Here is a 15,051-nt window from a genome sequence, read left to right on the forward strand (position 1 = left end):
ACCTATTACTGGCTAATAAGCTGTTAAAATGGCCAGTGGCAAAAGCAATTCAATTCATAGATGCTATGGTGGAGGTAAACTTAATAAGAAACGTTAGTCAGTTTAACACAATCCTCAATGGAGGCAAGCGACTGCTGAAATGTGTAACATGGTGTAGTGGTTACAGACAATGCCTCTTATGTGGAAGACTTAAGTTCGAATCTATTGAGAGCAACGACATTTATTATTTCTGGTAGATTCCATGACTCTCTTGTCTTTTCACTTGATGAAAAAGTTAGTTATCGTCGCCTTTATTGATATTTATTGTATAAATGTAATTCACAAATTAAAGAAAAAAGTATGTTGTTTTGCCATGAAATTAAATAGCTTTGGCAGACTCGTTACCAATTGCTCAATTCTTATGACTATTCCAGTAAGTTAGTAGATACCGGTAAAGCTTATTACTGGGTAATACGCTGTTAAAACTGCCAGTGGCAAACGCAATACATAGCCGCTATTTGTGTGGAGGTAAACTTAGTAAGAAACATTAGTCAATTTAACTGTATCAATGTCATTCACGAATGGCCAATTAACTATTAAAACGGCCAGTGGCAAAAGAGGATTTGTTCAGGAAAGAGACAAGAGTCTATACTGACACCCAGCAAATGTACAGCTCTGTGGTGAAGTGCGGGCCGCTATTGCAGGCCGGCGGAACTAGGCTTTACCTGGTTTCTTGTTTAAATGGAAACGGACACACCTATTTAGTTAACTGATAACAACTCCTCCGCTGGAGATGTTTTGATCCGGGGATGCTGTCAACCGCCGAGCGCTGGTCGATATGTAATGATTGACACGCGTCACGCTTACCAACCGACGGATGACGCGCACATCGCCAGTTGTAACGTGAATTGTCACCGACACAGTCAGACAACGCTCTCGCATTGCTAGCAGTCAAAGCCTGGTTCACATCACTTTATTTACGCACAATAACTCACAATATCCAAGTGAAGAAAATCTAAACAAAATGACGCTGACCCTCATTTAAAATAATGAAATGCTAAGTTGATTTAGCTGAACCCGCTGGATTAGTGATGGGCGGAACAAGGCTTGCAAGTACAGCAGTTGCAGGCACATGTCATCTTCCAACTGACATTTTATTTTTGTTGTTACTATTAACTCAAGTTGTCAATTGCACAACTGCTTCTCCGCTTCAGATTCCATGTCAGTTAATCTAATCAGAATCAAGAAGAGTTTTATTGCCAAGTAAGTTTAACAACAAACTAGGAACTGAGAAACAGCTGTAGTAGAGGAAGAGAATCAGAATGCCCCCCTCGCCAGTAACTTTCTGCTGCCGGCTCTGGAATGGAGGTGGTTTAACCGGCTGCTTACACCCCGGTCGGAATTTATTGGTGACGAGGTAGCACTGTACGTCACAAATACTGGCATACTAACCTAATATAAACTAAAAAGTACTTCCTTCCCCAGGTATGCAGTAAGCGATACGTGATTCTGCCCTTAACTCTCGCTCGCTCTAAAAAAAAAAAAGGATTTCCGTGAGATTGTACACAATTTACGGGCGTCAGGGAGACGCATCTAAAATGCGGGAGACTCACGGAACGTCCGGGAGAGTTGGGATGCCTGTGTTCACAAACCGGTTTGGGCTTTGAGTTTAGCTGGTCAAGTTCTGCTGCGCAGATGAAATGCCAGCCAGCGCAGACCGTAACATCAAACTTTAATACGTTTGCATTGTAGAAAAAAATAATAACACATGTTGTTTCTGGCAGAGAAACAGCGGTTTTGTCTGCCTTTAACCTCACAAAGCCCAGGGAGCCATTGCCAAACACTAGTATTCTGCTAGCATCACTAACGGTGACGTCATAACCGTATTGTAATAAGTAAACCTTCAGAATAAAAGGTCAATACATTGCTTAGGGTATAATTCGTTCTGAAGATAGTTAAGTGTAAAGATAGGTCATGTTTATGTGGTTTTCTAATGAATGCTAAGACCAATTAATAGAATAATTATATAGTTATTTTTTTCAAACAAAATGATTTAAACCACAATATTAAAGCAAAAAAATGTACAGGTCGTTTTGTTAAATATATTGCCTTTACGTTTACGTTGTGAAGATGAACATGGCTATAGTCAGTTCAGTTACTGCAGCACTGTATGCAAATGTTTATTTGACATCCGGGCGGTCCCAATCACAGAGCTATTTACAGGGTGTAGCATAACTATAAATACAGAGAATTATGTAGAAAGATAAGATTTGCCAAGTAGAATTACCCTGAAGGTTTTACTGCAAATATGTAAGTACCGCTGGAGTCCTACGTTTCGGAACATACCAGTCCTGAACAACTCTCCGTCCTGCGGTAGCGCACAACCTACGGTAAGCAAGAACATCAACTAGCCATTGTGTTTATTCAACATGTACGAGGGAGAAGTAAATAAAACCTCTCAACGTTTTCATCTGGCTGTCAAAAAAGTACTCAAAATGTAAATTTAGAGGCAGTATTTTTAACATTTATAAGATTGATTTGATAAAAAAAGTCAGTAATAGCCTATTACTGCTTAATACTCTGTATGGTAACTATAATGCACTTAAGTGGACAGTGGTGAAGTTGGTTGGATATTCGAAACCCGAGATAAGGTCTTGTTTTGGCGGACTCAGCCACAACCCCGTGTACAGTGGCGTTTTTATATGTAAAAAATGGGTGGGGCACAAACCATTTCAAAATATAGGATACATACCAGTAAAGCTACAAAACTCCCTTTTGCTACTGATGTGTTTAACACATCAACAAACAGCATGGCTCCACAAAACATGTTTAAGGACAGAGTGGCTGGCTTCTACCAGGTGTTGTAGTACACATACTGGAGAGAGAGAGAGAAAGAGACCTTCTTGTGTAATTTCTCTCCTTCTCTCACACATGTAAAATTACCACGGTCACATTTACAAACCTAAATTAGGAATGCAACCAAGCTCAGAACCAATGTGCCTACAGGGCCATACACGAACAGCAATTAACTCAACACCACTGAAGGCCACAACGAAGCGGAAAGACAACTTTTTAAGGATACAGATCCATTCTATGACAACAACCTTAATAGATAAGCATGGACAACTGACACTCGTCACCATCTATATCTATCGATCCAGCACAAAAATATGATGAATGCATGGACCAGCACCACAAAGGCAGGATGATAAAAAATGCTTTCACTCACCAAGTCTGAGGGCTGATGTGAAGAGAAAGGTGGCACGGCGGTTCTTCCTCTGGGCAAACATTTCGGTGACTTCGGGAATGAAGCCATGTAGCTGCTGAATCAGCTGGATTCGATGGACAACATGGCCAATGTGTTGAGTTGAGGTTGTCTCATGGTATTGCGAGTGAAGATTTTTACCTTCTTCAAGGTGGAAAAGTTCATCTCTGACTCGGATGTCGTCATAGGTGTTGTTATGATCATTTTCAGCAGAGTGACGGTCTCAGCAAAAGCCTCCTCTAGGTTGTTCTCATGGATGGATCTTAACAGAGACAGGGCCGTCTTACCAGTGTTAAGCTCAGTGTTGCGGTACAGAGTGGTCAGCTCAGACTTCAACTCTTCCTTGTTTCCTAGAGGCCATAGTTTCACCACACAGTCAAAGCTCAGATGTAGGATGACAGGACAAATTGTGGGAAGCGCGAGTTGTCAACCAGCTTGGCAGCGATCAGGTGGTCACTTTGTGAAAACCTCTGCTCCACCTGGGAGATGACTGTGTGTACATGCCTCCTTCATCACCGGCGCTGTGTTGGTTACTCGTCGGCCTGGCTCGTCTGTTCCATCCCGACCGGTGGCAGCCCATTCATCAGTTTGCTTCCGCATATTCTGGACATTCTCCTTGAAAGGGGTGAGCGCACTGCTAATCCCAGATGCATCAATGCTCCGTTTTTGCAGAGTATTTTATAAAACATCAATTTCTGGCATAAGGAATAAAAAAAATCCAGCAGCTGCAGAAAGGCTCGGTCCCTGAGTTTTTTTGCCTCACTTATGGTGGCCTCATCCCATCCTGGTTGTGTGCGTATGTCCTCCATACACAGGAGCAGTGCAGCGTGGTTTTCCCAAACTGCATTGACAGTTCTACTTTTAAAGTTCCATTGTACAGCGGGTGGCCTTGGAATGCGTCTCTGTGTTGCCTCAGCAAGTGCCGCAACACGTTTTGGAGCGCCAGAGAAAAAGGTGGCAAAAGCAGTTAAATCTGTAAAAAAACACCTTCAGGATGCTCATCCTTGCTGAACAAAGCTGCTGCAAGGTCAGGTTCAGCTGGTGAGCAAAGCAGCGAACAAACTGGGAATGTGGGTATGTCTCTTTCATTAGCGTCTGTACTCCTCTGACGTTTCCACTCATTACAGCCGCACCATCGTAAGTCTGAGCGATCAGCTTTTCTCCCAGCTTTAGTGGTTCCAGCACACCCTTGATGCTATTAGAGAGGCTGAGTCCAGTTTTATCTTTGACTTCCACAAACTCCAAAAACCTCTCTGTCACTATATTGTCAGGCAACATGTATCGCAACACAACCACCATTTGTGATTTACAGGAGACATCAGTTGTCTCATCTGCCTGTATGGCAACAAATGATGTCTCGTCCACTTGCTTGGCCAGCTCCTCCCTGTACACTTCATACATACAGTCTAACAGTTTGTTTTGTACAGTGCTAGATGTCCCTTTGAAGATGGGCTGAGCGTCATAGTGCCTCTGAAGTCTCGAACCGCCCTCACACATCTGAATATTCCAGGATTCAGGGAGTCCACTGACTCGTCGTGCCCCGCAGTGCGTTTTCACATTTTCCACACAGTTTAATACATGTAATGATCCGACTGAGAACGTACCTGTTTTCCTCCACCTGTTTGTTATGCTGCTCAATGGAGCACCTGTATGCACTGTCAACTTGGGCTGCAACATTTACCCTTCCAAGTAAGCCCAATTTCACAGCATTGTCCAGATGACTCCCGCTGCTCTCATGTTTTGCAATCCTCTCAGAAAGATGTTTCAAATCTCTGTAACCCATCTTTATCATCTCCACCAAATAGCAGACATGGAAAACAGAAGAGTGCCTTCTTTTGTATGCTAACTGTTAGCCACTTTCTTTTTCAAAAACCACTCCACGTTAAACCTGCGGTTACTTTTACAGTTTGAGTGATGACAATATCCCGTGGCTGATGGGCACCAAGTCGCTTTACTTCAAGTTTCTCCTCCAAATTTAGGGTTTCAAACCGGTGCTCGAGTATGAAATCAACTTTATTCATTTTCTCAAGTTTTCTAGCGTTTGTGAAGCTAACAAGCTAGCTAAGACAATCTACCCTCCCCGCTCTTCTTGTCTACTAATGTTGGCGCCAGACAGACAGACAGCCAATCAGGTCTGAAATATGAAATTACACTGTAGTGGGGCTACCGGCTGTCAGCCCCACTTGTCATCAAATTTGTGTGATCTACACTGATCACACTAACATTCTGAGCATGCGTATTAATATTTTCACACCTACAATGCACATTCATGCTTAGCATATGGCCTACTACTGCGAACTCGAATCGGCAGAACTCAGTCTGAAGCAGCGAGGCAGGGACCAATGAACATGAAATAAAATCCTAACACAAATGTTATGCAATTTAAGAAGATGCTATATTCATAGATAATAAATTATAGGAAGTAATCTTCGAGTAAAAATAGAAAAAACATAATTTTGTTGCAGTTCTTTCTGTTGACAACAGGTGGGGCTGTGCCTGCCCCTAATGACCTGTCACCCCTACCCATGTATCAAAAACGACCACAGAGGTCTACTTGTGGTTATGGACCATCAATAAATTACATGCCTCAAAGTTATGTGTTCAATAGCTTTAACCATGTGGCTTAGAAACCTCAATCCAATTTCAACTTGTTCAGAGAGGATATCCATATGTTGCACAGCCTTTGGATTTTCAATAAAAAAGTGTAGATTTCTTTTTTTTATAAAAAACTAAACATTTTTAAATGCAATAGCTTTTAATTTGAATGACTTAGAAACCTGAAACCACATTCAAATTGTTCCGAGAGGACACTACTTTGTTAATGTTCAGAGAGGACATTCAACAAAAAATCTATTGAATTTGTAAATATTAAATTTTTTATATAAAAAAAAGATTTTTTTTGGGGGGGGGGATCCAAAGGCTGTGCAACATGTGGATGTCCTCTCTGAAAAAGTTGAAAGTGGATTGAGGTTTCTGAGGCACATGGTTAAAAAGCTATTGAACACAAAACTTTGAGGCATGTAATTTATTGACGGCCCATGGCAAACGTAATTTATTATTATGATTTCTACTACGATTATATTTTCTACCGTTGCAGAATGCATTGGGAAATCAATCCTGGTTGAATGTTTTATAATCTTGCTTAACATGTTTTGACTGACTACTCTTTGTCACTTTCCAGGGAACTGTTCCTTGAACTTGCATTCACCCTAAGTCAAATACCTAACAATGACATGTTGGAACACATTTGCCTTACTAAATACTGGGAAATATTCATGCCAGCATATGGCCTTGTTCCAAACCAAATGAAAACGTTCAGCACCAATTTAGAATGGTTGGGTTAAAAAGCAGAAGTTCCATTTTGGCTGGACTACGAGTGAAATGCACGTAGTCATATCATTTTTTTATTTTTAACCATTTACAGTGTTTGCTCAATTGTCAGGTAAGACAGTTTGTGTAGCCTGCTTTAACATTGGGGTGTTTAAGGTGCAGATTGTGGTTGATAAAGGCTAACAGCTTCTCAGTTGTTTCGGAGTCTTATGGCTTTTCGATGGGTCAGCAGTGAACATGGACTAACGTAGAGGGCTGAAGACACACTCCAGGGGGGATTCTGTGATAAGAGGCAAATGCAATTAATATCCAATCCACATTTGCAATGGATCTTGTTATTTCACTTGACTTTATTGGTGTAAATCAGAATATATGTACATTCAAGTTGTTAACTTTCTGAAAAAGAAACATACATGTACTGTCATGTTGCAATGCTTTTTTTAGGGTTACAAAGAGCTATTTCCTGTTGGTTGTTGAGTCAGTCTGTGGTGGACTATATAAATGGTGAGAGGATGCTGGGTTGAGACAGTATGAGACAGTTTAAATGCATGAGAGGAATTAAACCAAAGGAGTCAGATCTTCTAAGATCTTCTAAGATCTTCTAAGTATGTGTTTGATCGTATTACTAAATATAAAAAATGTAGGTCTACAATATATTTGACTTTCTGTGACAATGTAACATCATCATAGCTTCACCGATTCATATAATTCTATAATCCTTTTCTACTAGATTCTACAGAAACACCAAGGTTATACTGCTTAAAATGCTTGTAATAATGATCTGTTATTTCTGTAGACAAAGCAGAAAGTCTCTGTGTTTTCAATCTTTGTTGTGTCGACGCTCTCTACCGTATGTGGCTGATCTGGGATCGAATTAAAAAGGTTAACTGGAATAATTGTCTCAACTCTCTACCATACAGGATGGGTGATCTAGAGTCACGTCAACTGATCTTTTCTTGATGGTGTTGTTTCTATACAGGATGGGTGATCTAGAGTCACGTCAACTGATCTTTTCTTGATGGTGTTATTTCTATACAGGATGGGTGATCTAGAGTCACGTCAACTGATCTTTTCTTGATGGTGTTGTTTCTGTACAGGATGGTTGATCTAGAGTCACGTCAACTGATCTTTTCTTGATGGTGTTGTTTCTGTACAGGATGGTTGATCTAGAGTCACGTCAACTGATCTTTTCTTGATGGTGTTGTTTCTACACAGGATGGGGGTTGTGGATGCAGTGCTGGGTAATCTGCTGGATGCTGTCCTACGCGCTGGTCATCTCCTGTCCCCTCTCCTCTCCCTTTCTGTTCTCCTCCAGCTGACAGCTCTGGTTCTCCTGCTCCTGTTGCTCCTCCGAGTCAGCTGTCTGCTGTGGAGCCATGCTCAGTTCAACAGGCGTCTCAGCTGCTTCAGTAAGCCACCCACGCAGAGCTGGCTGATGGGTCACCTGGGTGAGGTGAGTTTCCAGGCAATCTTTATTTTCGATCTCTCCTTTCTCTCTCTCTTTCTGTGTTGGTTATGCTTCAGTACAGTGGCATGAAGGTGATTCAGTAATATGTATTTATTTATTTATTTAATGCTTCTCCAAGGAATATATATATATTTTTTGGTAAATTCAGTGGGCCTTTTGTAGTGTCAGTTACCACGGTGTTTCAGTAAACGAAGAGTCTGCCTGTTGGACATTAGCGCCTTGTCAACAGGAAGAGGCCCTGGTGTTGGTTCACAAGCAGGGCCGTTGCAGGCCATCCTGGGCTTGGGAAACCGTGTACACATTGGCCCAACTGACATGTCACTGTCCACAAGTGATGCAGCAGCTGCAGAATCTGATGGCGCTTTCACAAGTGCGTGTCGATTTCACCAGCTTCCCCCGTTTGCCACATATCACAAGTCCCTGCTTCAATTATTAACACCTTCCACCAGATACTGAATGCTAAACCCTGCCTAAAGCCTGCCTAAACCCTGCCTAAAAACTGCCTAAACCCTGCCTAAAGCCAGTTGTCGAACAGTACCGCGTATTTCCACAAAACTGGCGCCCAGCCAGTGGTTACGTAGGAGTAGCCTTGACTCAGCCCTGTGGATGTCTCCCCAGCAGTGTTCTGCAGTCGGGTTCTGGATATTACCCAAGGAGGTTTCCTTAAAGCCTCACAGTTGAGAAACCAAAGGACAATGTTGTTGGCTGGGGAAACCTGGCTACTAATGTGTTGCATGCTGCATTTGTCAATCCCTGTAAATGTTTATGCAGGCACGGGTAACTAAATAAACACCCTTTGGAGTCTCTTAGACTGGAGCCGTGGTAGAAGTTCTGGATCATATCAGACTGACTGCGGTCTGTGAAGGGTGCCAAATCAATTTGTTATAGTCACTGAACCAGCTCTGTCTCCTTATTCACTGCATCTGGTGGAAACTGGTTTCTACTAGATGTTGTTGGCACAAAACCCATTTTTAGGGAGATAAATAAAAAAGAATAGGCCAACTGAAAAGTGTATATATATACACTGAGTTGTCAAGTACATTATTTAAGGTGTGTCTAGTCCATTTTATGTGGGAACCATTTCATTTAACTGGGTGTGTGCAGTGAAGTCATGAAAGGAGTGCTGGTTAAGTTCAGGGGAATTAGTCCTTGCTAAGCAAACAGCGATTACATCAGTAACACATCCGTGTGTGTGTGTGTGTGTGTGTGTGTGTGGGTTTGTGTACTCTATGTGTGAATGCCTGCCTGTTTTTCCGTGTGTTTGTGTGTTTCTCTGTTTGTGTGTATATTTGTAATTGTGTGTATGTGTGCGTCCCGGCCGGCCCGTCTTAATGTGTGTGTGCTAGATGCGTAGCACTGAGGAGGGTCTGCAAGCGGTGGACAGGTTGGTGAGGACCTACAAACACTCCTGCTCCTGGTTTTTGGGACCTTTCTACTCCCTGGTCCGGCTGTTCCATCCTGACTACGTCAAACCCCTGCTCCTGGCCTCTGGTATGTCTGTGTGTCTTCCTGGCTCGTGTTTAATAAGGCATCCAACGGAAACTAAACCGGGGAGGGACATTAACTGTCTATTAGGTAACGCTAGTTATGATGTTTTGAAAAACACAACACCTAGTTGTGTTTCAAAATGATGTCTGTTGTGTTTCAAAACATCGTTATTTGTCTTTCAAAATGTTGTCCATTCTGTTTAAATCTCTGTTCCCTTGAGCCTCTAGGCTCATATTAAACACATTGTCTCTTGTGTTTGAAACATTGTCTCTTGTGTTTCTGATTTGCTTCACCGGACTTCCGTTCTTGCAGCTTCCATCACGGTAAAAGATGAGCTGTTTTACGGTTTTCTTAGGCCATGGCTGGGTAAGTGCAAGACATAAATGCCTTTAATATAATGTACAGCACTTCCAAACATGCCCTCCCCATCACAGTCTTGGTCATATTCCTGTACTACAGTGCTCTCATCGCGGTATTCTTTAAACTGGGTGGTTTGAACCATCAGTGCTGATCTAAAATTGCGTTACATCAGGCCATAGACCAGTCAGACCAACAGTGCTATATAGCCCGCAACAATGCAACCGTAATTATGTCTCGGCCATTTGCCTTATAGCTACAATATAATATACAGCACTCTTATGGTAATATCCTGTAAATTACGCAGTACTGTATTCTCCATAGTAACCACGGTGATATCGTTCTACAGGACAGAGCATTCTCCTCAGTAACGGGGAGGAGTGGTCCCGTCGTCGACGTCTCTTGACTCCGGCCTTCCACTTCGACATCCTCAGGAACTACATCAAGATCTTTAACCACTCCTCTGATGTCATGCATGTGAGTCCCTATGGAGCCCAGGGGTTATGTCGAGTGTGTGGTAACGTGGAACTCAATATCCAAGAATAGATGCAGAGTTTACCGCTTACCGTTTTTTTTGGTGTCGCATTTAGCGGAGAGGATTTGAACAGCCTGGTTTGAATTGGGTATTATAATTTGGACCTTTTATTTGGATGTCACACTGTTTATGAAAGGCGTCTGATAGAGGAAGTAAAAGGAGGGTAAAGTGCAGTATGGGGAAGTACTTGTAGCATGTGTTTTTTTAGACGACCACAACTCTCTCAACAACAAAGTGCTTAGCTGGGTGTGAGGACTTTCCTTGTAATGCTAACATGATTCACTTAGCCCATCCACTTGGGGGTGCTGTTGGTTTTACTGTGAGGAGTTGGGAGTTACACTTAAACCAGACTGAAGGGCAGAAACTATCGTCATTTTTGTCGGACCGTGTAAGCGGAGCCGGCTAAAAAGAGCGAATGTCACTGACTGACTGACCCTTGTTAAATAGCATAGTGGTTAGAGAAGCGGACTTGTGAACTAGGTCCCGAGTTCGTATCTTCTCGCAGGCAAAGAGAAGTACACATTATGAATTATTCCGTATTGACGAAAACTTGGCTGGCTAAAACTTAAATTGTATACGGTTATATTGCGACTGTTTCTGGCATGGAAAAGTTCATCTTCAGTCTCGCTAGCAATTGCTCAATTCTTATGATTATTCCTAAGAATTTAGTAGATACCAGTAAGCCTATTACTGGCTAAAAAGCTTTTCAAACGGCCAGTGGCAAAAGCTAACAGTACATAGATGCTATTTGTGGTGGAGGTAAACTTAGCAAGAAACATTAGTCAGTTTAACTGTATCAATATCATTCACAATTGGCCAATTAGCTGTTAAAACGGCCAGTGGCAAAAGAGGATTTGTTCAGGATAGAGGCTATACTGACTCCCGTAGAACGTACAGCATCTCACAAAAGAGAGTACACCCCTCACATTTCTGAAAATATTTGATTAAATCTTTTCATGTGACAACAGTGAATAAATTACACTTTGCTACAATGTAAAGCAGTGAGTGTACAGCTTGTATAACAGTGTAAATTTGCTGACCCCTCAAAATAACTCAATACACAGCCATTAATGTAAATGACTAAACTGCTGGCTACAAGTACACCCCTAAGTGAAAATAGGAAAAACTGCAGGCACTCAGCCTGTCATGGAACGGGTTTGACACCCCTGGGTTCGAGTGTTAGGGTAAGCGCAAGCTTTCACAAACACCCCCACCCCCCTACGCCACAACTGTCGTTTTCAACTTTGCTCTTGAAACCTAAAAATGGAAATGAAAAAATGGAAGATGTGGTTCAGCTGGGAACTCAACACCCTCTACCCTTGCTTCTCGGTGGCAGGCTAAGTGGCGCCGCCTGGTGGCCAATGGAGAGAGTTGCCTGGACATGTTCAGTCAGATCAGCATGTTGACCCTCGACAGCCTGCTAAAGTGCACCTTCAGCTACAACAGCAACTGCCAGGAGTGAGTGGTCTGCTTTTATATGCATGATTCAGTAGCATAGAGTAGCCTACTGTCCAGTACGCTCCATGTCAATGAGAAGATCCCATCTCTGACACCATGTAACATTATGGAAACGGCGCAGCATAGCAATTACTTTTGGGAAAATGTTCAGCCAGACAAACTGGATACAGAGCATTGTGGGTACTGTAGTACATAATGCTAGGCACCATCATTTTCTCCATCAGATCAAATGAAGCATAAAGGACCTGGATGTTTTACATGTTGTGGCATTTTGGACAAATATCTTTTTAAAGGTCAAATTAATTAACCTATTGGTTATAGAGCTCATCGTGACATTCAGCTGTTGAGTGCAGAGTGAGGACAGAACTCCTCTTTCACCGCTGTTTATTCTGTCCTGTGTGCTGCTCTATTGTTAACGTCTCCATTCCCACTCTCCATTTCTCCAGAAACTCCAGTGAGTACATAGCGGCCATCTTGGAGCTGAGCAACCTGATCATTGACCGCCGGGGCCGGATCCTCCACCACTGGGACTGGTGGTACTGGAGGACTCCGGAGGGACGGCGCTTCAAACGGGCCTGCGACATAGTTCACGGGTAGGGGTTAAAAATGACCCTGGCCCTGGTCGGAAGATACTTGGTTGAGAGATTCATGGGAGCTAAATGTCCTGGGATTCTCCAATGGTTATTTCTGCAAATTTGGGGCAATTACCTGGAATTTATCAACCCTACGTACACAGATTTACAAGAACTGTGGTCCAGGAGCGCAGAGAACAGCTTCTCCACCGGAGGGAGCCAGAGAGCCACACTGAGAAAAGAGACGAGGAGGAGAAGAAGAAGAAAGTGGTAGACTTCATAGATCTGTTGCTCCTGTCCAAGGTAGATATGGCAAGGGGAGTGAGAAGGTGTTTCTTTAAAATAAAAAGGTACCATGATGGTTAATCTTCTATATTGTCCAATTCCACCCCTCCCCCTGTCACAGGATGAGGAAGGGCAGGGACTCTCAGACGAGGACGTAAAAGCAGAGGCTGATACTTTCATGTTTGCTGGTGAGTCTTTTATATACACACTCTGTGTGCGTGACTTCACATGTAGTCTTTATCTTACCATACTCTTCTTCATTTCGTCCTTTATTGTGTCAAATCTCTGTGTCTCTCCCTCTCCTTTCCACCCTGTGACTCAGGTCATGACACCACGGCCAGTGGGATCAGTTGGGTTCTGTACAACCTGTCTCAGAATCAGGACTACCAAGACCGCTGCAGAGCCGAAGTCAATGATCTGCTACAGGACAGACAGACAGAGGACATAGAATGGTCAGAACATGCCTGTCTGTCTGCCTGCTTAAAAACACCTGTCTGTCTGTGTTTCTGTCTGTCTGTTCTCTGTCTCCTCTCACTCTTTTGGTGGGTTGTGTCTCCACAGGGACGACTTGAACAACCTCCCTTTCACCACCATGTGTATCAAGGAATCTCTGAGACTGCACTCCCCAGTCTCTGCTGTCACCAGACGCTACACCGAGGACATGAATGTGCCCGGGGGACGGGTCATACCAAAGGGTGAAGGCAGCGGGAGAATGGGTCGAGCCATCCAATCACAAAAGGTCCTACATTGAAGTCAAATTATTGAATTAATTGTGTTTCTGGGTTCTCAGGTAGTATCTGCCTGCTGAGCATCTATGGGATCCACCACAACCCTGAGGTCTGGCCTGACCCAGATGTAAGTTTACTAGACTGGGGCAGTTCTTTAGGACACGAACACAGAGCAGGTGCTAAACATCTTCCCCTCTTGCTCTCAGGTGTACAACCCAATGCGCTTTGACCCAGAGAACTCAAAGGGTCGTTCATCCCACGCCTTCATCCCCTTCTCTTCAGGACCGAGGTATGGATAGCCTACATCAAGTCAAATTGACCCTTAACCCAAAACCTAACTAACTAGTCCAGGAGAACTCTGTCTGAGCTTGATGTTTGCGCCCTAGACTAGGCTTAAGCTGTGTCTGTGAAAGCGGCCAGTAGAGTATTAACATATAGGTAACACAATTCTGAGTCCCGACAGAACGTCTCTAGATGCCGCAGTGTCCTGATTGTTCTGTGATTGTTCTTATAGGAACTGCATAGGTCAGAAGTTTGCCATGGCAGAGATGCGTGTGGTCGTGGCACTGACACTGCGAAGGTTCCGTTTGACCTCCGGGCCGGAGAAGGTCAGGAGGCTGCCCCAGGTGGTCCTCGGGGCCGAGGGAGGCCTACAGTTGCAGCTGGAGACCCTAGACCCACCCCAGGAATGATCTCCGACCTTTCCCGACCTCTGCCTTCTATGCATCAGTCAGACCAACAGCTATTATGCTAATGCTCATTACTGGGGCTTGGGTAGCAAAAGCTTACTTCTGCTTACTTCTACAAATTATTATTATTATTTGAAATATTGATTTCTGAATGATTAAGGTAAGCGCTCTGACCTGCTTAAAACAAAATTAATGCTCCAAATCAAAGATGAACTTGCAACCCTCAGAGCCAAAGTCAGTGGCTGCAATCATACTTGACATTAATGGATACTTGTATGAATCTAGTAGACTGTACATATATCTTGACATTTTGGCTAGGTCCTTATTTTGTACCTGCAGAACCAGATAAACCTTTTGCATTCTGTAAATTAGATTAATGTTTTTTATATTTTCAATTTAAGTCTATTGTTATTTTATTTTTCAGTTTTGAATAAAAATACATCCTGGATGAATATTATGGAGAACCAAAGGAGTCAAAATGAAATCATTAAATATATAATATATAGTGTCACATTTTTAGGAAATATTATGTCCCTTTATAAAATTGTGTTATGATATTTCATAATAACACATTGCATTACCAAATCTATTATTTTTTTCATCATAACATGAATTTCATGAATTCATGGCCTTTTTGATTACATTGTGACCTGCTTCATAATTCCATGGCATATTTCATCATTAAATGGCATATTTCAACACTGGTGTGCCAGCAGTCCAGACCAATGAGCACATTGGGTTGTATACTGGACATGTTCAGTCACATTAGCCTGATGACTCCAGGACGCATACTGCGGTGGCCTTTCCGTCTTGGGAATTGTCTACTGTCATTATTAAAATATTATCCCAGAGAGGACGGGTCTGTCAGAAGTGAGGATGGGGAGGAGTTCACCACAC

General features: G+C 42.8%; 1 protein-coding gene across 4 annotated transcripts; it reads left to right on the plus strand.

The window, feature by feature from the left end:
- The first annotated feature begins 2,166 nt into the window (after window positions 1-2,166).
- Window positions 2,167-14,618, plus strand: LOC105009756 (cytochrome P450 4F3). 4 transcript variants are annotated; one of them, XM_010869188.5, is made up of 14 exons: window positions 2,167-2,369; window positions 7,790-8,027; window positions 9,389-9,533; window positions 9,843-9,896; window positions 10,237-10,364; window positions 11,759-11,880; window positions 12,327-12,473; window positions 12,617-12,755; window positions 12,859-12,925; window positions 13,060-13,189; window positions 13,299-13,432; window positions 13,528-13,592; window positions 13,672-13,754; window positions 13,980-14,618. In XM_010869188.5, the coding sequence occupies exons 2-14, from the start codon at window positions 7,791-7,793 to the stop codon at window positions 14,155-14,157; spliced, it is 1,629 nt and encodes a 542-aa protein (XP_010867490.1). In that variant the 5' UTR covers window positions 2,167-2,369; window position 7,790; the 3' UTR covers window positions 14,158-14,618. The 4 variants fall into 4 exon arrangements, with proteins under 4 accessions (XP_010867490.1, XP_019902566.1, XP_010867497.1 ...); XM_020047007.2 differs by lacking the exon at window positions 2,167-2,369 and adding an exon at window positions 6,626-6,686; XM_010869195.2 differs by lacking the exon at window positions 2,167-2,369 and adding an exon at window positions 7,084-7,179.
- Window positions 14,619-15,051: the final 433 nt, after the last annotated feature.

The sequence above is a fragment of the Esox lucius genome, chromosome 6 (assembly GCF_011004845.1).
Source record: "Esox lucius isolate fEsoLuc1 chromosome 6, fEsoLuc1.pri, whole genome shotgun sequence".
NCBI lineage: Eukaryota > Metazoa > Chordata > Actinopteri > Esociformes > Esocidae > Esox > Esox lucius.